Source organism: Oenanthe melanoleuca, chromosome 8, assembly GCF_029582105.1.
Source record: "Oenanthe melanoleuca isolate GR-GAL-2019-014 chromosome 8, OMel1.0, whole genome shotgun sequence".
Classification (NCBI taxonomy): domain Eukaryota; kingdom Metazoa; phylum Chordata; class Aves; order Passeriformes; family Muscicapidae; genus Oenanthe; species Oenanthe melanoleuca.
In genome coordinates, this window is record NC_079342.1 from 26976044 (window position 1) to 26994317 (window position 18274).

At 45.8% G+C, this 18274-nt stretch overlaps 1 protein-coding gene across 1 annotated transcript; it reads right to left on the bottom strand.

The window, feature by feature from the left end:
• Positions 1-20: 20 nt before the first annotated feature.
• Positions 21-17964, bottom strand: TMCO1 (transmembrane and coiled-coil domains 1). Its single transcript, XM_056497586.1, has 7 exons — positions 17720-17964; positions 16921-16998; positions 13829-13888; positions 9875-9921; positions 9170-9237; positions 5891-6035; positions 21-348 (listed from the first exon to the last, which is right to left on the bottom strand). The coding sequence occupies exons 1-7, from the start codon at positions 17787-17789 to the stop codon at positions 250-252; spliced, it is 567 nt and encodes a 188-aa protein (XP_056353561.1). The 5' UTR covers positions 17790-17964; the 3' UTR covers positions 21-249.
• Between the last annotated feature and the right edge of the window lie 310 nt (positions 17965-18274).

The following is an 18274-nucleotide window of genomic DNA, read 5'->3' on the forward strand; positions in this document are numbered from 1 at the left end:
ACAGACGCTGCTAACAGTAATTAACATGCCCATGCCGTTTATTACTCAGAAACAAAGGTCGCGCTATCTTCCGAGTGAAGTTTCTTGGTTGGATGAACGGACAACTGCTGGTGGAATACTCCAAATGGGTGATGATTTCAATACTGCATAGCCTGGTTCTGGACAGGTGATGCCCGGAGCAGAATCCCGTCTGGTTACCTCGCCGAGGCAGTCGTGTTGCACTGTCAGGCTTCCCGTGGGGGCTGTGCTTCAGGAGAACTTCCCTGCCTGAGGTGGGGGGCCAAGGAAGCCTCCTGCCTGCTTGGTGGCAGCCCGGGAAGGAGCGAGGCCCAGCATCTTCTGGATGTTCTGCAAGAACAGCAAAGAGCAGGGAGGTCAGGCCACGGTGAGGGAAACAAAGAGCAAGAAATCCCCACTCTGCTCTCAGAATAGCTGGGGTTAGAAGGGACCTCTGGACATCATCCAGTCACACCTCCCAGCTAGGGCAGGGTCACCTGGACGAGGTAACAGGAACACCTCCAGGTAGGTTTGGAATGTCTCCGGACAGGGAGACTCCACACCTTCCTTGGCCAGCTGTTCCAGTGCTCTGCCACCCTCATTGTAAAGAATTTCTGTCTCACGTTGAGGTGAAACTTCTTCTTGTTTAGTTCATGGCCAGTGCTCCTCATTCTGTTGCTGGGCACCACTGAAGAGTTTGGCACCATCCTCCTGAAACCCACCTTTGAGACATTCATATGATGAGATTCCCTCTCAGTCTTTTCTTTGGACTAAACAGGCCCAGCTCCTGTAGTCTCTCCTCATTAGAGATGTTCCAGACCCCAAATCATCTTTGTGGCCTCTGCTGGACTCTCTCCAGCAGCACAAGTAAAACCTCCCCACCTGCTTCAACAGATTCAGGTTCTCACCCACATAGCCTTAATCCATCTTAATCCAATCTCTCCCTAAATGTTCAAAACAGCTCAGCATGGAGCCAGACAAGAGTGGCTGGGCCATTCTTCCCACCTCAACAAAAGCCTCTCAACACCATATTTTGGATGAGGGTGCTTTCCCATTTTCAGCTACACACCCCACACTGTTTACACACACTATTTAAATTGCAATGGTATTTCATCTAACTGCAGTGCAGGCTCCCAGCACCACTCACAGGCAGACTCCTGCACCTCTTGGTTTTCCCAAATTCCAGAAAGCACTGCTGCTGGTGGCCATGGGAGCTGGAGTCTCCTAATGCAGCTGGAATTTGGGACAGCAGCATGGCAACCAGAGTGTGTGCCAAGTGCAAGTCAGGAGCTTAGTCCCAGAATTAACATGAATGCCAGTGCTGCACACAGAACAATGGGGCACTGGAGACATGCAGGATAACAGGACATATGGAGCAAACCCCAAAACCTGACTATTGGGATGACCTCATCTGCATCCCAGCCGAGTGTTTCAGTGGAAAACAACAAACAGGGGAAGAACTAATTAGCAGAGCCAGGCATAAGCCAAAGTATCAGAGCAAAATATATAAATTTGAATGTTTTTCTTGATTTTTGTGAAATTTCTTTTAAATTTCACAACAGTGCAACTACAAAGAGCCACCAATTCTCTGAGTTTCATCCTTCACTATAAGAAACTCCAGCTCAAGATGCTGCTCCTGCAGTGCTGACAATAAAGGGGCATCTGAGACACAGGGGAAAGAAGAAAACAACTGTGGCCTCCTCATGTCACCACCAGTGCTGGCTATTGAGACAACAAAAGGAGGAAGGATTCTCTTCAAACCTGAGTGTCCTCTCCAAAATAACTGTCAGGATAGGTCAGACTGCAAGGTCACAGAGCTCTTGAGCTTTTTTTATCATGGAAGGAGAATAAACTAAAAAAAAAAAAAATTAAAAAAAAGAGAGAAGAAGAGAAAAAAGAAAAAAGAAAAAAGAAAAAAGAAAAAAGAAAAAAGAAAAAAGAAAAAAGAAAAAAGAAAAAAGAAAAAAGAAAAAAGAAAAAAGAAAAAAGAAAAAAAGCAGATAGTTTTGCAATTCCACAGTAGCTAAAATAAAACAAAATTAGGATTAATTCCAGCTCGAGATTATGAAAAGGAAGGTTTCAGCCCACACATAAGGAACACATGAAGAGGAATTACATCAGGTTTAGTCCATGGCATACATAAACCAGCCATGGTTGATGTTCAGCAGCTGAATATGTATGTATGAGAGAATTAACTCCTTGCTGTGGTTCCTCTTAGTGGACAGAAAGGAGGAAAGGAGCAGTCAAGGGACAGACCAGCACAGCAGAGGGTGCTGCAGAGCCAGCAGCCTGCAGGACCCTGTCCTGTCAGCTTCCTGCTGGCTCACCCACGGAGCAGAGATCCTACAGTGATCCATGGAACCAAGGACCTGTGCACTGCCTCCTCCCTGCTCCTTCTAGCAGGGAGAGAGAGGAGAACTGCAGTGCTAAAGTTTATTCCTGCTTGAAGAAGAAGGGAGATGACAGTCTGTCTGTCTGAGTTCCAGACTATAGACACTGTCCAGCATTACCCCTACATGCAGACCCCACTGCTCTGTAAGGCAGAAAGCATTGCACACTAGCTCCAAAGCACGTTTTGCTGGACAGCAATCCTGAAATCTACACCTGGAAACACCAAAGATGGGGCAAGGTCCAGCAGAAACCTTGTCCCATCTGCTGTGGGCCACGTTGGACAAGGAAATGTGCTGTCTACTTCCAACACAAGCTCGACCATCACCCTCAGGGGCAGGGAGGGAAGAGTAAGACTTAGGGATCCAAATCTCTCATCTGAGTTCTTCTGATTGTCCCTTAAATGACTGCACGAAGCACAGGAGCTGCTCCAGAAGGGACCTCAGACAAGGCAGCAAGTGGCTCCCTGCCCTAAGACCAGGCTCTGTGGGAAAGTGCAGTCCTGGTAGTAGGGATAATTGCTGGCTCCCCTTCCCCCTGGGAATACATTTCGGTGAGAAGCAGCCTAATCTACAGCTCAGCTGCGTGTGAAAAGGAAGTGAAGAGCAGCAAACAGCCCAGGAACAGCAGCATATCCCTCTTCCCAAACAGCACAGGTGAAGGCTGGGAGCTCAGGAGCAGGGGCAGCGACAGAGGATGTAACCCTGACACTGCACCTCCCACCCAGCCCAGCAGCAGACTTTCCCAGCTGAAAACCCAACAGCTCAAGGACCCTTGGAAGGCCTCTCCCAGCAACCCTCCTCTCTCCAAACAGGAAGGCAGGAGGAACTAGGGGACAGGATTTACGTGCCAGGGAGAGCTGGGAACAGCGCAAAGGAAGTTACTCACTGTGAGGTGACTATTTTGGGAGATGCTGGCCAGGTCACAGGCAGCAGAGCTTCCCAGTCAGTGTTTGAAGAGTTTATCACCCCCACATGAAGAGAGTCCCTGATGCTGCTCCTGCCTGTCCCACTAATGTCACTTCAATCACCACCCCAGCAGTCTCCCACCCCTGCAGACTCCCCTGCATTTCCCACCAGGTCGCTGCTTTTTCCCACACACCCGAGTTCCTGCTCTACCTCTGAGCTCCACAGGAACACCTCTTCCCTGTTCTTGATGGTTTCACAGACAGCTCCAGGATTTAAGGAAAGATTGAGGGACTATGGTCTCCTTGGTTTGTTCACAACCTTTTCCCTGATTTTTGGTATGTCTGCTCCTCCTCTTGTTTCAGCAGCATCAAGCCAAACACCGACTCCCACACCACTTGTCCTCCCCGGGCCAGCACCTGATTTGAAGCCAACCTGGCAAGATTTCCCCTTCTGCACAAAGGATCACAAAGCCTTCACCTCCAAGGTTACAGAAAGCACGAAGTGCAAGTCTTTGGCACCATTCTCAGCCCTTAATTACTTTCTTGCCCTCTCCCCCAGCCTGTCAGAGCTCTGAAGTGCTCTTCCCAATGCTGTTATCACCTAGGCTCTTTCAAATAGCAATAAAGCCAAGAGCAGGATGCCAGCAGCAATCACAGCTTCAGTTCTGACCTCTTGTGCAAACTAAGGTGTCCTTGCCCTTCCCTGGAGCAAGGAGGAAGAAGCTGAGCTGCCTGACAGCTGGAGAAGTGCAGGAATTGTTAACCATGATCACGTAGATAAGCAGCACTGTGGAGACTACAGTCTCACACCCTTCTCCAAAGCAATAAACTCACTTTCCTCCTCCACAGGGACATCAGAAGAAGCTCTTGAGCACAAAGGCAATTTTTTCCCCAAAGTTTTATGCAAGCTTAACCCACTGCAAAGAGCTTGGCATTTCTGCCCCTCAGCTCATGCTGCCCACCAGTTTCACCATCTAAATCATCAGGAAATGCCCAGCATTAGAATTAACCACAGGAATTATATTTTTGGACAAAAAAAATGAGGGATTTTTCAGCAAGAGAGTTCCCCAATCAGCCCAATGGTGTAGAAAAATCTTGCTGGTGTTGCTATTTAGTTCCCTATTGTAATCTACAACACTGTAAAAAAGGACTTTCCATGTAATAGGTAAGGCACAGCAGTACCAGCCAAGATTGCCTGAAGGAACATCATCACACCACAGCATCCCAGGAATTCTGGAAGGTGATCTTAAGAGGTCAATAAGAGCTCTCAGTGCTTTCAAAGCAGCAAACCCAGCTCCAGTCACTGGGAAGTGAAAGTTTATCTTGCAGCAAAGAGAGTGAGGAAGCCCCTGCCTGGCCTTTGGTGGAGCTGGGCCTGCTTGGAGTGAGGGGTGCCCAGATGAATCCCCAGGGGATCCTTTCAGCATAAGTGATTCTATAATTCATTATCTGCTTTTGCACAGGACCAGACTGGGATCCATGTCAGCACAAGCACCCAAAACAAAGGGCTGTGGGGAATTCCATCCACAGCATGCACTTTGTGACTAAAGGAACTCTGTGCTAAGGAGCTGCTTCATCAAGCTCACTCCAGCTCCACTTCCCTTTGATCTGCTTTAAGTCTAAGTCCCTTAGTCTAAGTTTCCTCGGCATCCCTGAGGAAAAGCAACAAGTGAGGGAGAGAAAAGCAGCAAGAATTCAAGAAGTGAATCAAATAAAAGGGAAATATAAATACAGAAGAGAAGGTAATTTGCAGCTAGTTGCACCAGCATTCATCCAGAGCATATTAACTTATCCCCAGAACCCTGTGGGTGGAAGTGTAAAATTAAATAGAATTCTTGTTGCACTGAGAAGGCCTTCTTGTCCTCACCAGCCACTTGGGCTGCCAGTGTATCCTCCTGAACAAGTCTCTTATCCTCACTGATATCCTCATCTTCTTCCAAAAGATGGGACTGTGGAACTTTGCTGGAGAGCTCTGTGGAGCCTACTCCTGGCTTACCATACCAGACTCCCTCTCTGTGTCACGTCCCTAATGCTGGGAGAGACTAGACACCAAAGGTACAGTTCTTCAGACTCTGAAAAAAAAACAGGCAGCCAGCAAAAACAGGAAGGACAAACCCAAAAGAGCAGCTTTAACTCTTTCCTCACTTTTCTAGCAGCTTTATGGACTGGTGAAACTTCTGTAGAGCTGCAAGCCATCTAGGAAGTTCCCCCTAAAGATGCTGCTGTTTGTACAGATGCACATAATGCATAATGTAAAAAAATTACATAATGTAAAAGTTGTAATTACTAAGGAGTAGCATTTAGATCAGCTTCTGAAGGAGACAATCTCTTGGTATGGCAACCCACAAAGTTATCACAAAAGTCAGGAATCCATTTCTGCCTACTCTGTCCCAGAGCCCTGGTGCAAGTCTCCAGCCAAGTCTCCATGCCCCTCCAGGACAGCAACTATTTTAATGATTCCAGCCTAGAACTGCTTTGAATAGGAGGCACAGGAATGAAGACAAACACAGCAACCCCAAACAGATCCAAGATTACACATGAACACTCCTCTTCCTGGATGGGGATATGCTTTCCCTGCTCCAGGGAAAGTGTACTCACCTGTCTGATTGACATGGTGCAGAGAATGTAGAGGAAGATGAAGGAGCAGTCGGTGTAATCCTCCCCCAGGAGGTTGCGGTGGGAGAGACCTTGGATGTACGAGAGGGGGATAAACGGAAGCTTTGCCACCACTCGGCCATCAAATCTGGAAAAGAGAGCACTGGATCACCACTGGAGACAGCACAAGAGCTTTTGGATATAGAAAGAACAAGTGACATCATCAACAGGCCAGCAGAGCAGGTAAGGCCATGTGGAAGGCTAAAGCACCTTGCTGCCTTCTCCAGCCCCGCTCCATACACTACACCAAGGAGGATAAAGACATCTCTCTTTCCAAACCCTTCACAGGGCAGGATTCCCTCAGGAATAGTTTCACCATCATCAAAGTGTTTCCTAGTGATTTAAGTGATCGCCTGGACAAGCTGCTGGTTCATGAAATCTTGGTGCTTTGCAGTTTTCTGGTGCATTTTACTTCTAAGTCAGGTTTAGCAGAACACAGTCAGCACTTCAATAAAAGATGAATGACTGTCACCCTGCTGTACTGCAGCAGCAAGACAGACCCTCTGCTTCAAGCAAAACAGCGTTTTTTAAACCAGAGCATAAATCAAAGACACCTTTTCCTTCCCTGTGCTCCTCCCTGTGCAGCTGTGCTCCTCAGGATGCACAAGAGAGCCATCAGCAGCACACTTCATAGCCCAGCTTCTCTGCATTAGCTGTGGGGATGCAGGCAGTGCAGAGGCAGGATGATGCCGCATATTCCGAGCGGCATGTCCTGCTCCTGGAATCCCTCCAGCCCCACATTCCAGGGCATCAGGCAGAGTGTGAATTTTGGCCAGTTTGCAAAGATTTCTCCCAAGCCAGACAGTCGACCCAATCTTTTGATGTCAATGTGTATGATGCCTCATCAGCATGTGCATATTTGGATGTTATTTTCTCTGCATGTGCTGATTTTTGAACAGGTGTTTCTTGTTTCAAGAGATCCTAAATGAGCCTTCTTTCCTGTGGAGATGCATTCACACAGCCACGGCTCAAACACACGCCAACTTTGTTTACATCTCACAGGCAGTTTGGCAAAAGAGCTCGGAACGGATGTTTATCTCCCTGGAACATCCCCCAGTGGCTTAAAATTCTGCGTTATTCCTGCTGGGAGAATGACAAGTACTTCAGCAGTAGCACCCTGAGGTACCTGCTTCTAATTCCAGCAGGTTTTCACAGTTATCAAGAGGTACCAGAATGCACAGCTCTTAGAGTAAGGCAGGGAAGTGATTGCATGAAAAAGTTCCTGGCAAGAGAAAATGAAGACAGGCAGAAGGTAATTTCTGCCCCAGGTGAAACCTCTGGTGGCCTGGAGGCCACTGCTGCTGCAGATCTCACTGCTATAATGAGCCTTTTAAGCCACAACAGTCACTCAGCTGTTTGTCTCAGGTACAGCATTCTGCTCTCTGGGTTTAAACCAGCCTTGCAGACACTTCCACATCCTTCCATCACAGTTCAACCTGCTGCCCCAGTACTGCTGATACTCCAGGAATGGCAGCAGGAAATCATCCAGTGATTTCCAGTTTGACTAAGGGAACACTTGGCAATGGTGAGGTGCTCAGACAGAATAGCAGCCATCTGCAAAAAGGGTGCTGCTTCCACATAATTCCTGCTCCTTTTTTCCCAGCAGCCATGAACTCATTCAAGAACAGGAATAGCAGCAAATGTGGCCACAGCCATTGCAGGTGTCAGCCACCCTTTTCCTCCTTTTCCTACCACACCCACCATGCCTCCATGGATACTCCTGCTGCTCAGATTCCCCCTAAAGAAAGAGGCAGTTCAATAAAAGATATGCCCAAAGGTTCACATCAATTCTTTGTTCAGTAGAACAAATGGTCTCTGTGGGCAGGAATCCTCAAAAGAGGAACAAGTAAACTTGGTAGAAGTTTATTCTACCTTTTTTTTTTCCTTAAGTTCATATCTATGGAAGGAGGAGCCATACAAAATTTAACCCAAACCAACTCATTCCTAAAGTCCTTAACAAACTTACAGTTCTGTAGTACTTGTAAGTCACAGAATACTCAGAGCAACTGCCTCTTCCCGCTCTAGGAAGGTGGGCACAGTGGGGTAAAGCATTTTTAGTTTGGTTTTCAGTTTGCTTTAGGGGCAGGTGCTGGTGTTTGTATTGTAGCCAAAGAGCAAGGCAAACACTTGGAGGTCTCAAGTGCAGCCCTACAAATGCTCCCTCAGGCCCCTCACTGCTCACAATGCACCTCCAGCCCTGCTCAGGGCTGCAGTGAAATGAGACATCACCAACTTAAGACTGTACCCAAATTTTAAAATTCTCCAGTGCTGGGTTGCTTTGCTCTGCTCAGAACACTCAGTGCTGAAGTCTGACTAAGCTGAATAAATAAAGGATCCACACAGTGGCACTTCTGTTATTATGTTACCCCATGTTTGCAATTTATCCACCCACAGATCTCCAGAAAAATAACAATTGGCTATCCTGGGGACTGCCAGCACAGAAACCAAAGGCTTCAGAGCCCAAGAATTCCTGTAAATTCCTGTTTGCAGGGCAAGGATATTGCCCAGATCTCAAGCAACCTCCTAAATGTTATCCTAACAATATTCATGTCATCTTCAGATTGAACAGCCAACAGCTCATATTTAAAGTTAATCAAATTTTAAAAACCAAACACAGCCTCTCAGATTTGCATATCTGAAACAAAGCTGTCTCTAACCATGCAAACCAGTGTGGGGTTTCTTGTCTGTACTTTTAAACTACACCTATCCCAGGTCACTTTTAAAGCAAATGAAGCTTGAAGCCCATGCCTGGACCTGTTTATATCTGGACTCTGATTACCTCAAGTAGGGCAACAACAAACTCTGCAATTACATTTCATTTCTAAGGGCAAGGGAGCTGACTCAGTTTGGTTTGCAAAAGCATTCTTTGGTCACACACTACTACAGCAAAGCCAAAGCAGCTGAAGACTGAAGATGTTTGCCTGACAGGCACCAAACTTGCCCTAATCAGGATGTTCCCATGCAGAAATGATATTAAAGCTGTGTCTAGACTGAATGCAATTTGTTCAATTTGCCTGTGTTCAGTACTCAGTGTTCCCTCTTGAGCAGAGTGTGAATGTGACAACCAAACCACCACATCTTCATAAGAAATATGGATCTATTTATTTATTTATGATTCTTGGCTGGACAGTGCCACTCTTAACACTTCAAGTGATGAAGGGAAGGTGGAAAATAGGTGCACCATAAAGATTTCAGAAATAAATGCAGGAAGTTGATACTTACATGGAATTGAACATTCCCATCAAGGCAGTGAAGCAGAAGCCAATGGCAAACATGGATTTCATCCGAACCTGCAAGCAGAAATGTCAGAAGTATTTAAAACAACAATTTAAAAGAGATATTTAAAACAACAGGCCCACACTGAGGTATTATGAGCTCACACCCTTAAAAACAGGCTTTGTACAGATCACTGAAATCAACAGGGAAAAAGGATGACCCAGGAGACAGAGGGGTTGTAAAAGTGACTGGAGAAGTCCCAAAGAGACTGGGTATGAAGGCAGCCACAGTGTGGGCCTCTGATGGGAAGTGCTGCTTCAGGGAGATTAAACCAAAAAGTGCTCAAGAATTGTCCTGTCACCTTGCATGGGCCGGTTTTATTTTTTTCTTAAGCCTATAAAACTCATCAGGGGGATTCCCAGGGGACTCCCAGCAGGGGATCATTACAATGACCAAAGTTATAGGAAGCCAGAAAAATTAATTCTACTTTGAAAAACATCATGGAGACTTATAAAGATGAAAATAGCTAAGGTCTGGCATGAGATGAGGCAGTAACTCTGTGGCTCATACTAAAATCTGTAGTTATTAGAGAAAATCCAGAAGGACCTTTCCAAAGGAAAAGCAGCTTTGTCTGCCAATTGAACTAAGCCTTTCTGTTGGAAAACTGACTGAAATCTTCAGCAGTTAGCACCAGGCTTTGATTTTTCATACCATTGACAAGTCCCTGTTGTTATTCTTCAGTTTCTCTTCTTGTCTCTCTGGAAAGACAAAATCAACAGTTATAATCAGTTATGTCAACCTAGAAACCAGAGTGTTTTTATTTCCAGGAAAACTTAACCTCTTTGGCTCTCCAAACAAATAACGCTTCCAAAATCAACTCCAGCTCTCTTTGCCAGACAGTAGAAAGTGAAAAATTGTTCATAGCCAACTGCTTCTCCACCACAGCAACATGCAGCAAGTCAGGCACAAAGAGAGGAGGCGGCTGGAATCACCCATTCAGCACTTTTGAAAGAAATGCACCCAGTGTCAGATTTGCTAACTCAACCAACTCACACAGGGGCATGAGCACTGCTGCCAGGAAATAAAAACAGTGCCCCTCTACCACAGTTCCCAAAGGGAGTAGTGATCAATTTGCTGCACACTATCATATATACATTGAATAAGTAAGGATTTTCTTTTGGAGGTCTCAAAAGGGAAAACCATGCATAGAGCTGGGAGCTGCAACTCAGCAATGCCAAAATCCTGCTGGTAGTAATGAATTTTGCACTCTTCTCACACCTAGGAAAGTCTCCAAAGAGGAAAGAGATTTTCTACATGAAATTCAGTAATGAGTGTATTACTGTGCTTTGCAGGATATACTTTGGAAATTTAGTCTGTCCTTAAACCACCACAGACTTCAAAGATACTCATATTGTCAAGAGGGCATTTTCCATGTCTCTCACTGGAGGGCTGCTCTGGCCTTCAGCATTACCCACTATCTGTCACCTTCCCTGTCCCATGTCCCAATTATGCCTTGTGCTCCTCTCAGACCAAGGATCCAGAGGGGCAGCCAGGGCTGGGAAGCAATAGCCAGCTGAAGTAAGGATGTGGATAATGAAGGAATAGCCAAAGAACAGCATGAGTGAAGAGGGTTGATGCCTTAAGTTTTAGCTTTCTTATTTTCCAGACTCTGTACTGCATTAGTGTGTAACTCTGAACTTCATATAAAGTGTTAGCAAGTTCTCCTCACAGTTTAATTAAACAAAACAATCCTTTTCCAGCCCCAGAACCAAGGACACTGCTGAAATTTCAGCCCCAAAAAGTGCAAACAGCAGCAAACTGAGGAGAGAATCTGGGAGGATGGGACTGCAGAACCTGGAGCTGGAATTGGACAATTAACCCCAATATGGAAATGGACCAAAACTTATAAAAGTGTGAAAACTCGTGACTTGGAGTCCATCTTGGGTGGAGCCATGGCCAGGCTCTTGTACTGCCCAAGTGAATCCTTTGAAGGGCTTTTAATAAATCCCTACTTTATCCCTTAAATTCTGCCTAACCTCTGTTCCAGGTAGCATCTCAAGGCATCAGGGGAGGATGCAGAAGGGCTGCCAAGGGCTATCCAGCATGGGAATTTGGAGGGATCCCCACTGAAGTTTCAGTACAAGAGCCCCACAGCTCAGAAATTCCACAATTCTCTCCCAGGCCCTGCTAAGCACAGGAACTCACAGTCAGTGTTATGAAAAGCAACAGCAAGATCCCTACCCAACTTCTTAGAACCCTCTTTGCTATTTCCATTTGCTCCAAACTGCAAACCATCCCCTCTGGCAGGAACCTTTCAGACACCTGCTTCCTGAGTCAGGTGGAAGGTTGTGTCCTGGGACATTTCAGCAACCACAGGTCAGCTCTTCAGGAATCCCATTTGGCACAAATACTTGTTTTTTCCCCTCTGCTGTTAACTGAGCATCTATTTAGGTGGGCTAAAGGTTACATAGAGGAAAGAACACAGCTCTGATTGTCCAGTATACCTGACCTAGCTCTCACCTATGTCTACAGATTCAAAATGAACATGTTCTGGGTGATTTACCAAGCTATATAATGGTCTGTTCCTGCCCAAATCACACATCAAGAGCCTGATAAGCACTTTACTGGGTAGTTTACAGTTGGGTAAAGACACAGAGAAAGAGGACTGGGTTAACAAGTAGCTCCCTGGAGGCCAAAATCATCTTATTCTGCTCATTGGAACACAAATCATGAGGATAGAATGATAGAGATTTGCCAGGACTGGGGGTTTTTATTTTGTTTTAGTTTTGCTGTCCATCCAGCACTCGTGTGGACTCCTGGGAATGTCACTGTCTTTTCTTCCAGAAGCACATGGACACAGAAAGCAGTAGCAAGGTTTAAGCTAACAAATCATCTCTTTAAACTGAAATGGCAGAAGGCTACACCAATGCTAAAGGTGTCCTGTTCCAGCAGTGCCCAAGGTGATTTATACATAATGTGACAATTGGTTCATTATACAGCTAAAATTAAAGATTTTTAAGTAGGAAACACCAAATTAAGCATTCCCAAGCAACATTCCCTCTACCTCCTTGTGCACATGCATGACTCATCCCTTATGAAACCAAGTAATACCATCCACACACCTCCTGTCTTATTCTGTGCTCAGAACAGATGGCAACTGAGGCAGGTCTGTACCACAGCTGTTACTTATCCATAAAGCCTCAGCTCAATATTTACTTTTTGTTAACTAAAATGGTAGAACTTGGAAGAACTCCAGCACAAGTAGATTTGCTGTGACAACAATGCCCCATCTTGCAGAATGATTTGACACCCTTGACATCTTGACAAGTTACTGAGATCAGAGATTTCCAAACCATTTAACAGCTGTGAGTCATTTTCTGCAAGTCCAGTATGACATTTAGGGTTTCGTTTTTCAGAAACACCAATAATTCATCTTTGCCTGAACACAAAAGAAATACTGAAGTTATGCAGCACTTGTTAAAAAAAAAATTGAAAAACCCCAAAAAAATCAGTGTGAGAATCTTAGGCTTGGCCAGCAAGCATCACAGCAAGCAAAATCAGTGGTTGTTTCCTAAGTTCTGATCTTTGTCCCTTTGTGCTTTGTTTTTCATCTGCAAAGCAAGATTATTTCAGTGTATAAAAATTGGTGGAGCATCTGAAGTCCTCAGGTTCTAGTGTTTATTGGTTTAGTCCAAGCACAAGTAAAATATTGTCTGCTAGGAACACAGCTTGGATGGTGCCCTGCAAAAAAGTCATTGTCACGCTTTTTTTATTGAATGTTATCTGCAGTTGTCACATATGGTCCCTTTCAAAGTTGCCTTATCCACCAAGCAGTGTTCATCCCATGCAGGGATTAGTCAAGATTAAGAACTGAAATGCACTGAAAGAGGAAGCATTTTGGCTCCTGTCCCTTCAGGAACCTAACGACAACAGGTTTTCTACCTAGGAAGAGCTGTTTGAAGATGTGTTTATAATTCCCAAGCTTTGTACAGATCAAATGACTAATCCAGCTACCTGGTGTTACAGAGGAATGAGGAAACCAACTCCCAGGAGCTCTCAGAAGTGTTCCTGCCACGATCTCTGTAATAACTTTACTGAGCTTTGCTGCACGTTGCAAGTCCTGTAGACAGCAGAACCTCCTAAAACCTTTAAACATCTCTGTACCATGCTCTTGCTTAGTTCAGTACTTAGTTACCCTAACCCAGAAAGAATTCTGCTTACTGACAAAGAATGGAAAAATAAATCACTGCCTAAAACTGAACAAAACTGATTTGTCAAAACTGAAATTAATCTAAGCACAGTTACAGTTAACATGAACATCTTCAGCTCTAAAGTGTTCAAATGAAGGGGAAAAAAATACCAAATTCACAATTAGAGTCCTGTAGCTACAGCAAGCTACCATGCACTGCAGCAAAGAGCTTTGACAGCTGAAGTTAGTAACAGCCATGGATATCAAGGCTAAAATGGGAGAAAAAAATCGGGGAGCTCAGCAAGAGGCGCTGCTCATCTCAGTGATCCATCTATCTGATCAAAACCATCAGGAGGCTGGGTATCTCCTGCCTTGGAAGAGTAAGGCAAATGAATAAATAACCTTGAAAGGAAGGAAAGGATAATCACTTCCATCAGTTTCTCAGCTTTCCACCATTCTTGAGGCACCAGTCTTACCTATCTTCTTTTTCTGCTGTCGGCCTGCTGATTCAGTTATCGTTTCCTTCTTCTTTTCCACTGCAAAAGGAAAAGATACTCCATCATTTCTACACAGTGATACCATCACTTCTTTTCCTTACACCAAACAAAACGTTTTATTCCTCTGCAGAACAGGGACACAAAAAGCAGCCAAGTAGGACTAAGAACATGTTCAGAAACACTGAGTAATCAACTACCAAAGCTGATTACACCAATCACTTAAAAACTGTAATAAAAAAGTTTCAAAATCTTGGGTAAGATACAAACATATTTAAAGGGTTAATTTTGCACTCTGTCAAGAGCCCATTACATGTGGACTGAGCAGTCTGGGGACAATTTCGGCTCAAGTGACCCTTGCTGATTTGTCATTAGCATCAGGCAGTACTTTTGATTCAGCAAGTGGAATGAAAAGAGCTTTATGGCAAGCTCTGCTCCCAATTATCTGCAGTGGGAAGCAGAATACAGCAAAGTCTGTGTTCTCCTACATCCCTTCTCCACAGGCAGCCATTCTCAGGGGAAATGCTCTCTGTTCTCCAATTCCTTAGTACTGAAGTATTTCCAATATTTTAAAGCAGAAGCCTAAGGTCAAAGGTACTAAGACCCCAAATCAGACTTGCCACCAATCAGCACTGCAGCACAGCAGGCCAGCAGAGCCAGCACAAGGAAATGGGAACACAGTAAATGTGCTGCAAAGGAAAAAGCAGAAAAGGCTTTTCCAGGAAGCAAGAGACATTTTCATTCAAGACCTATAACGAGAGTACTCCAGGAAGCAAGGATGATGAAGCATGACCATGGTCTAACAACAGATCAGCCCTTTTTCACTTTGAACTCTCTGTATTTATGCAAACTGCATGTACCACATCTACTCTATCAACAAAAAGCCTTGGCTCACTGTTGGCTGACAGATACCTGACTGCTGGGGCTCCCCTCCCTCAGGAAGTACCAGCTTAGCACAGACCTTCCAGTCCTGATTTCAAAGCCCAGAGGAAATGAAGACAGCCAACCTTCCAAGCCACACCAGGATTTGTAGGGCTGCCATATGAAATGCCTGGGTCAGTCACAACTCCTCAGAAAATCACATCAGCCCAGACAAGTCACCTCAGCATCAACCCTCTATGGCAATGAAGAGACACAATTACTTTTCCCAAAGAACAAGAGGATCTCTGATGGGCAGGGAGGGAAACAAAGAGCTTGTGTCCCTCGGGAATATGGGAGAGAGGTGTCAGATGACACAGTGCCCACAGAACACTGTCTCCACAGCCTTCCTTATGCCAAATTCAGCTGGGAAAACCCCATCAGTCCATCCCTGCCCTGGCCCACACAACCCCACAACCCCAGGTCTAAACTCTAGACTGTGCTATTAAGCCTTATGCCAAGCCTGAGGAACTCCAGGCCCCAATTCCCTCAGGACTGTCGGTGGGAACATCCACTTTAACACATCAGAAATTCCAGGGACAGACTTCAGCCTGGTAAATTTACCCCTAGATTCTCCCAGAACAACCCCTTCAGCAGCCTCAGCCAACGCTGAGCCTCTGCCTAGGAAGGAGAGGACAGGAAGAGATGAAATTAAGAAGTAACAATGTCTGCTCAAACACACTACCCAGCCCCTTTGTTTTTGCAAATCCTAAGGATTAGCTAGGACTCTCATGGGAGAGCTTAAAGGTCTCAAATGTGTTTTTTCCTGTTTCAGATGTGTTAGATAACAGTTGAAAGGTGTGGCTCAAGTGGTCCACTTGGCAAGCTGCAAGCCCTCAGGTCAGCCATCTGTCCTCAGCACAAGAGAGGAAGGGAAAAAAAGCAAAGTCGAATTTTTACCGACTCCTTATTCAGCTTTACCTTTTTTTTTGGGGGGTGGGGAGGTGAGGGGATTAGGGTTAGGGTGGAATCAGACAAGGAGATAAAAAACTAATTGAGATGCATGAACCTCATATCATTCCTTTAACAGATGATAGCCTAGATACCAGGAGAGCTATAAAAGCAAACAGCATTAAACTCTTACAGCAATCATTAAACCCTAGAGATTAAACCCTGCTAACTGCTTTTGGAATTGAACAGCACAAACACTAAGTTTGCAGCTGAGTTTCAACTCCTTCTCTAACTTGATCTTCTGGGGCTAATTCCATCCCACACACAGGACAAGTGGGATTCAAGGGAGGCAGGCAGAGATGCAATCCCCATCTGCTCCTGCTGTGATGACAAAAGCCCTGAATGTCGGAGCTGTGACACAAACATGACTATACTTCAACTCCTCAGTTTAAATTGCCCAGGGGAAGGCTGGAATAAACTGGGCTGGTAGGAGCAATATGTGATAATATTGTTCTCTCATGCATTAAAGAGCACTGACACCATAATGAGATATTTGTAAGGTGAAACCAGCTCTATTTTGGCCCCCCAAAAAAATTTTGGTCGTGTGCTGTCTGTCACTGCTGTAACTTGGGTGGGGTGTACACAGTAGAGGCTGAAAGGTCAGAACTTCTCCTCTGCAACTTGGCTTCTGATACAGACAGGCCCATTTAAACACTCCATGCTCCCTCCTGTTTACCATTTCTCTTAATATTTGACACAGATCTTTTGACTGCTCACCCTCAGCTCCCTTTTCTCTTCTTCCCTCATCCTTTGTTTACTGCCTCCCAGACCTCTCTGTGGAATGATTCTGGGACTTTTTTCTTAATATTTCCTAGCCTATTTGCTTCCAGTTTATATTAGGATAATTTGGCTTTACATCAGCTGATTGCTCAGACCTTTCTATGATGGCTTTGTCTTTACCCAATGCCCACCATCAACCACCACTTCTAATCTTTACATAAAATGCTTTTTCCTCGTGGTATTCATTATTCAACCCAAAATCTTTCTTTCTACAGATCTCAAATTCTCCTCTTCACCCCTGAAAGGCAGAAATTGCATCTTTGAATGTATTTCAGACATTTATTTCAGTCACTGGCTGCTCATGTGCAGAAAAAATGATGCCAGTACCATTCTCTTATTCCCTCCTGTCAATGACAGGAGGGGCAATTTAGACAAGGCAAAAGATCAGAATTAAGGACAGAAACAAGCCCCTGGTGAGTACTTACATTTCTTGCTCTGTTTTTCCACTTCAGCCTTTAATCTTTTGTATTTGTCTGTCCGATAAACCAGCACCCAGGTTATACCTGAAACAAAAACCCAACCAGTGATGAGGGAAGAAAAAACATCCTGCAATAATGCTGATATAAGAGAGCAAATCCAGAAATTAAACTTTATGTCTACAAAAGCCACTTAAAAACAGCCAAGGGAGCACAAAGCACCAGCAAACTGCACCATCCCTTCCCTTCAAATCCCCATTCCAAGTTCCTAGTAAAATGGAACTGTAAAATAAACCATGAAGTGAGCTACAGGTGTAAAACTGAAACAAGTTTTTAGTTGTTACTTTTATTGATAAACCTGTTTTGCAGGTGTGGGATGAAGATTTGGGACTGAGGAGCGTAGATAAAGGAAATTTGGGGATAAAGTATGATGTGAGAAATAGAACCTGTGACTTGTGACTACCCCAAAAGGCACCTATCCAACACTTCTTTAAAAAGCTGCCCCTATTTCAACTATTTAAATATAAAAAAACCTTTTCAAGCAGCTTAAACCACCATCACTGCAAGGTCAGGCGATTTCTCCACACCCTTCCCACAACAGCTACTGGGCAAAACCATGATGTCCCCACGCATCCTCCTGTTCTGGGGGATTCAGCGCCGTTCTGGGGGATTCAGCGCTGTCCTCTCCGTGAGGCGGTTCGGGTGACCCCGAGCCCCGTTTCACACCCCGCCTCTCCAGGGCCCCGATGCCGCCCCTTCTCCCGCTCCCGGCCGCCCCCCGCACACAGCCCCCACCCGGCCCGCTCACCCTCGGCCAGCAGCGCGGTGCAGACGGAGATGAACACGATGAGGAGGGTGTCGGCGAACATGGTGCTCATGGTGGTGCCGCCGCCCCCGACCCGGTAACACCGCGGCGAACCCGGAAGTGCATCCGCAACCCGGAAGCTGCCTTCCCCGTTACCTAGCAACGGGCGGAAGTGACCGCTTGCGCTTCCGGTGAAGCCGCCGGCTGTGCGAGACGAGAGGGGCGGGGAGGGCGCGGCGGACGCTGCTCTGATTGGGCAATGCAGTTGTCAATCTGTCAATTGTGGTGACTAGCGCTGCGCTGATTGGGCGGTCCGGCTGTCAATCGCAGCAGTGGGTCCCTCCCCCTCAGCGGGGCTGAGGGAGGGGCGTTGTTATGGCGGGGTCCGGGCTCTGCTCCTGCCGCAGCCCGCCCGAGTCCCTCACAGAATCAGTTAGCTTGGGAAAGATCTCCGCCATCATCCCGAGTCCAACGTGGGACCCAGCACCAAGTGCCATGTCCGGTCTTTCCTTAAACAGCCGCAGCGACGGTGACTCCATCACCTCCCTGGGTAGCTCG

What these genes read in the sequence shown, in the direction of transcription:
- TMCO1 (XM_056497586.1), bottom strand. Translation starts at nt 17,789, where the DNA reads ATGAGCACCATGTTCGCCGACACCCTCCTCATCGTGTTCATCTCCGTC. An exon ending in CACCGCGCTGCTGGCCGAGG is followed by an intron (nt 16,999 to 17,719) that starts GTGAGCGGGCCG and finishes TTTTTGTTTCAG; the next exon opens with GTATAACCTGGGTGCTGGTT. An exon ending in ATGGGAATGTTCAATTCCAT is followed by an intron (nt 6,036 to 9,169) that starts GTAAGTATCAAC and finishes TCTCTTTTCCAG; the next exon opens with ATTTGATGGCCGAGTGGTGG.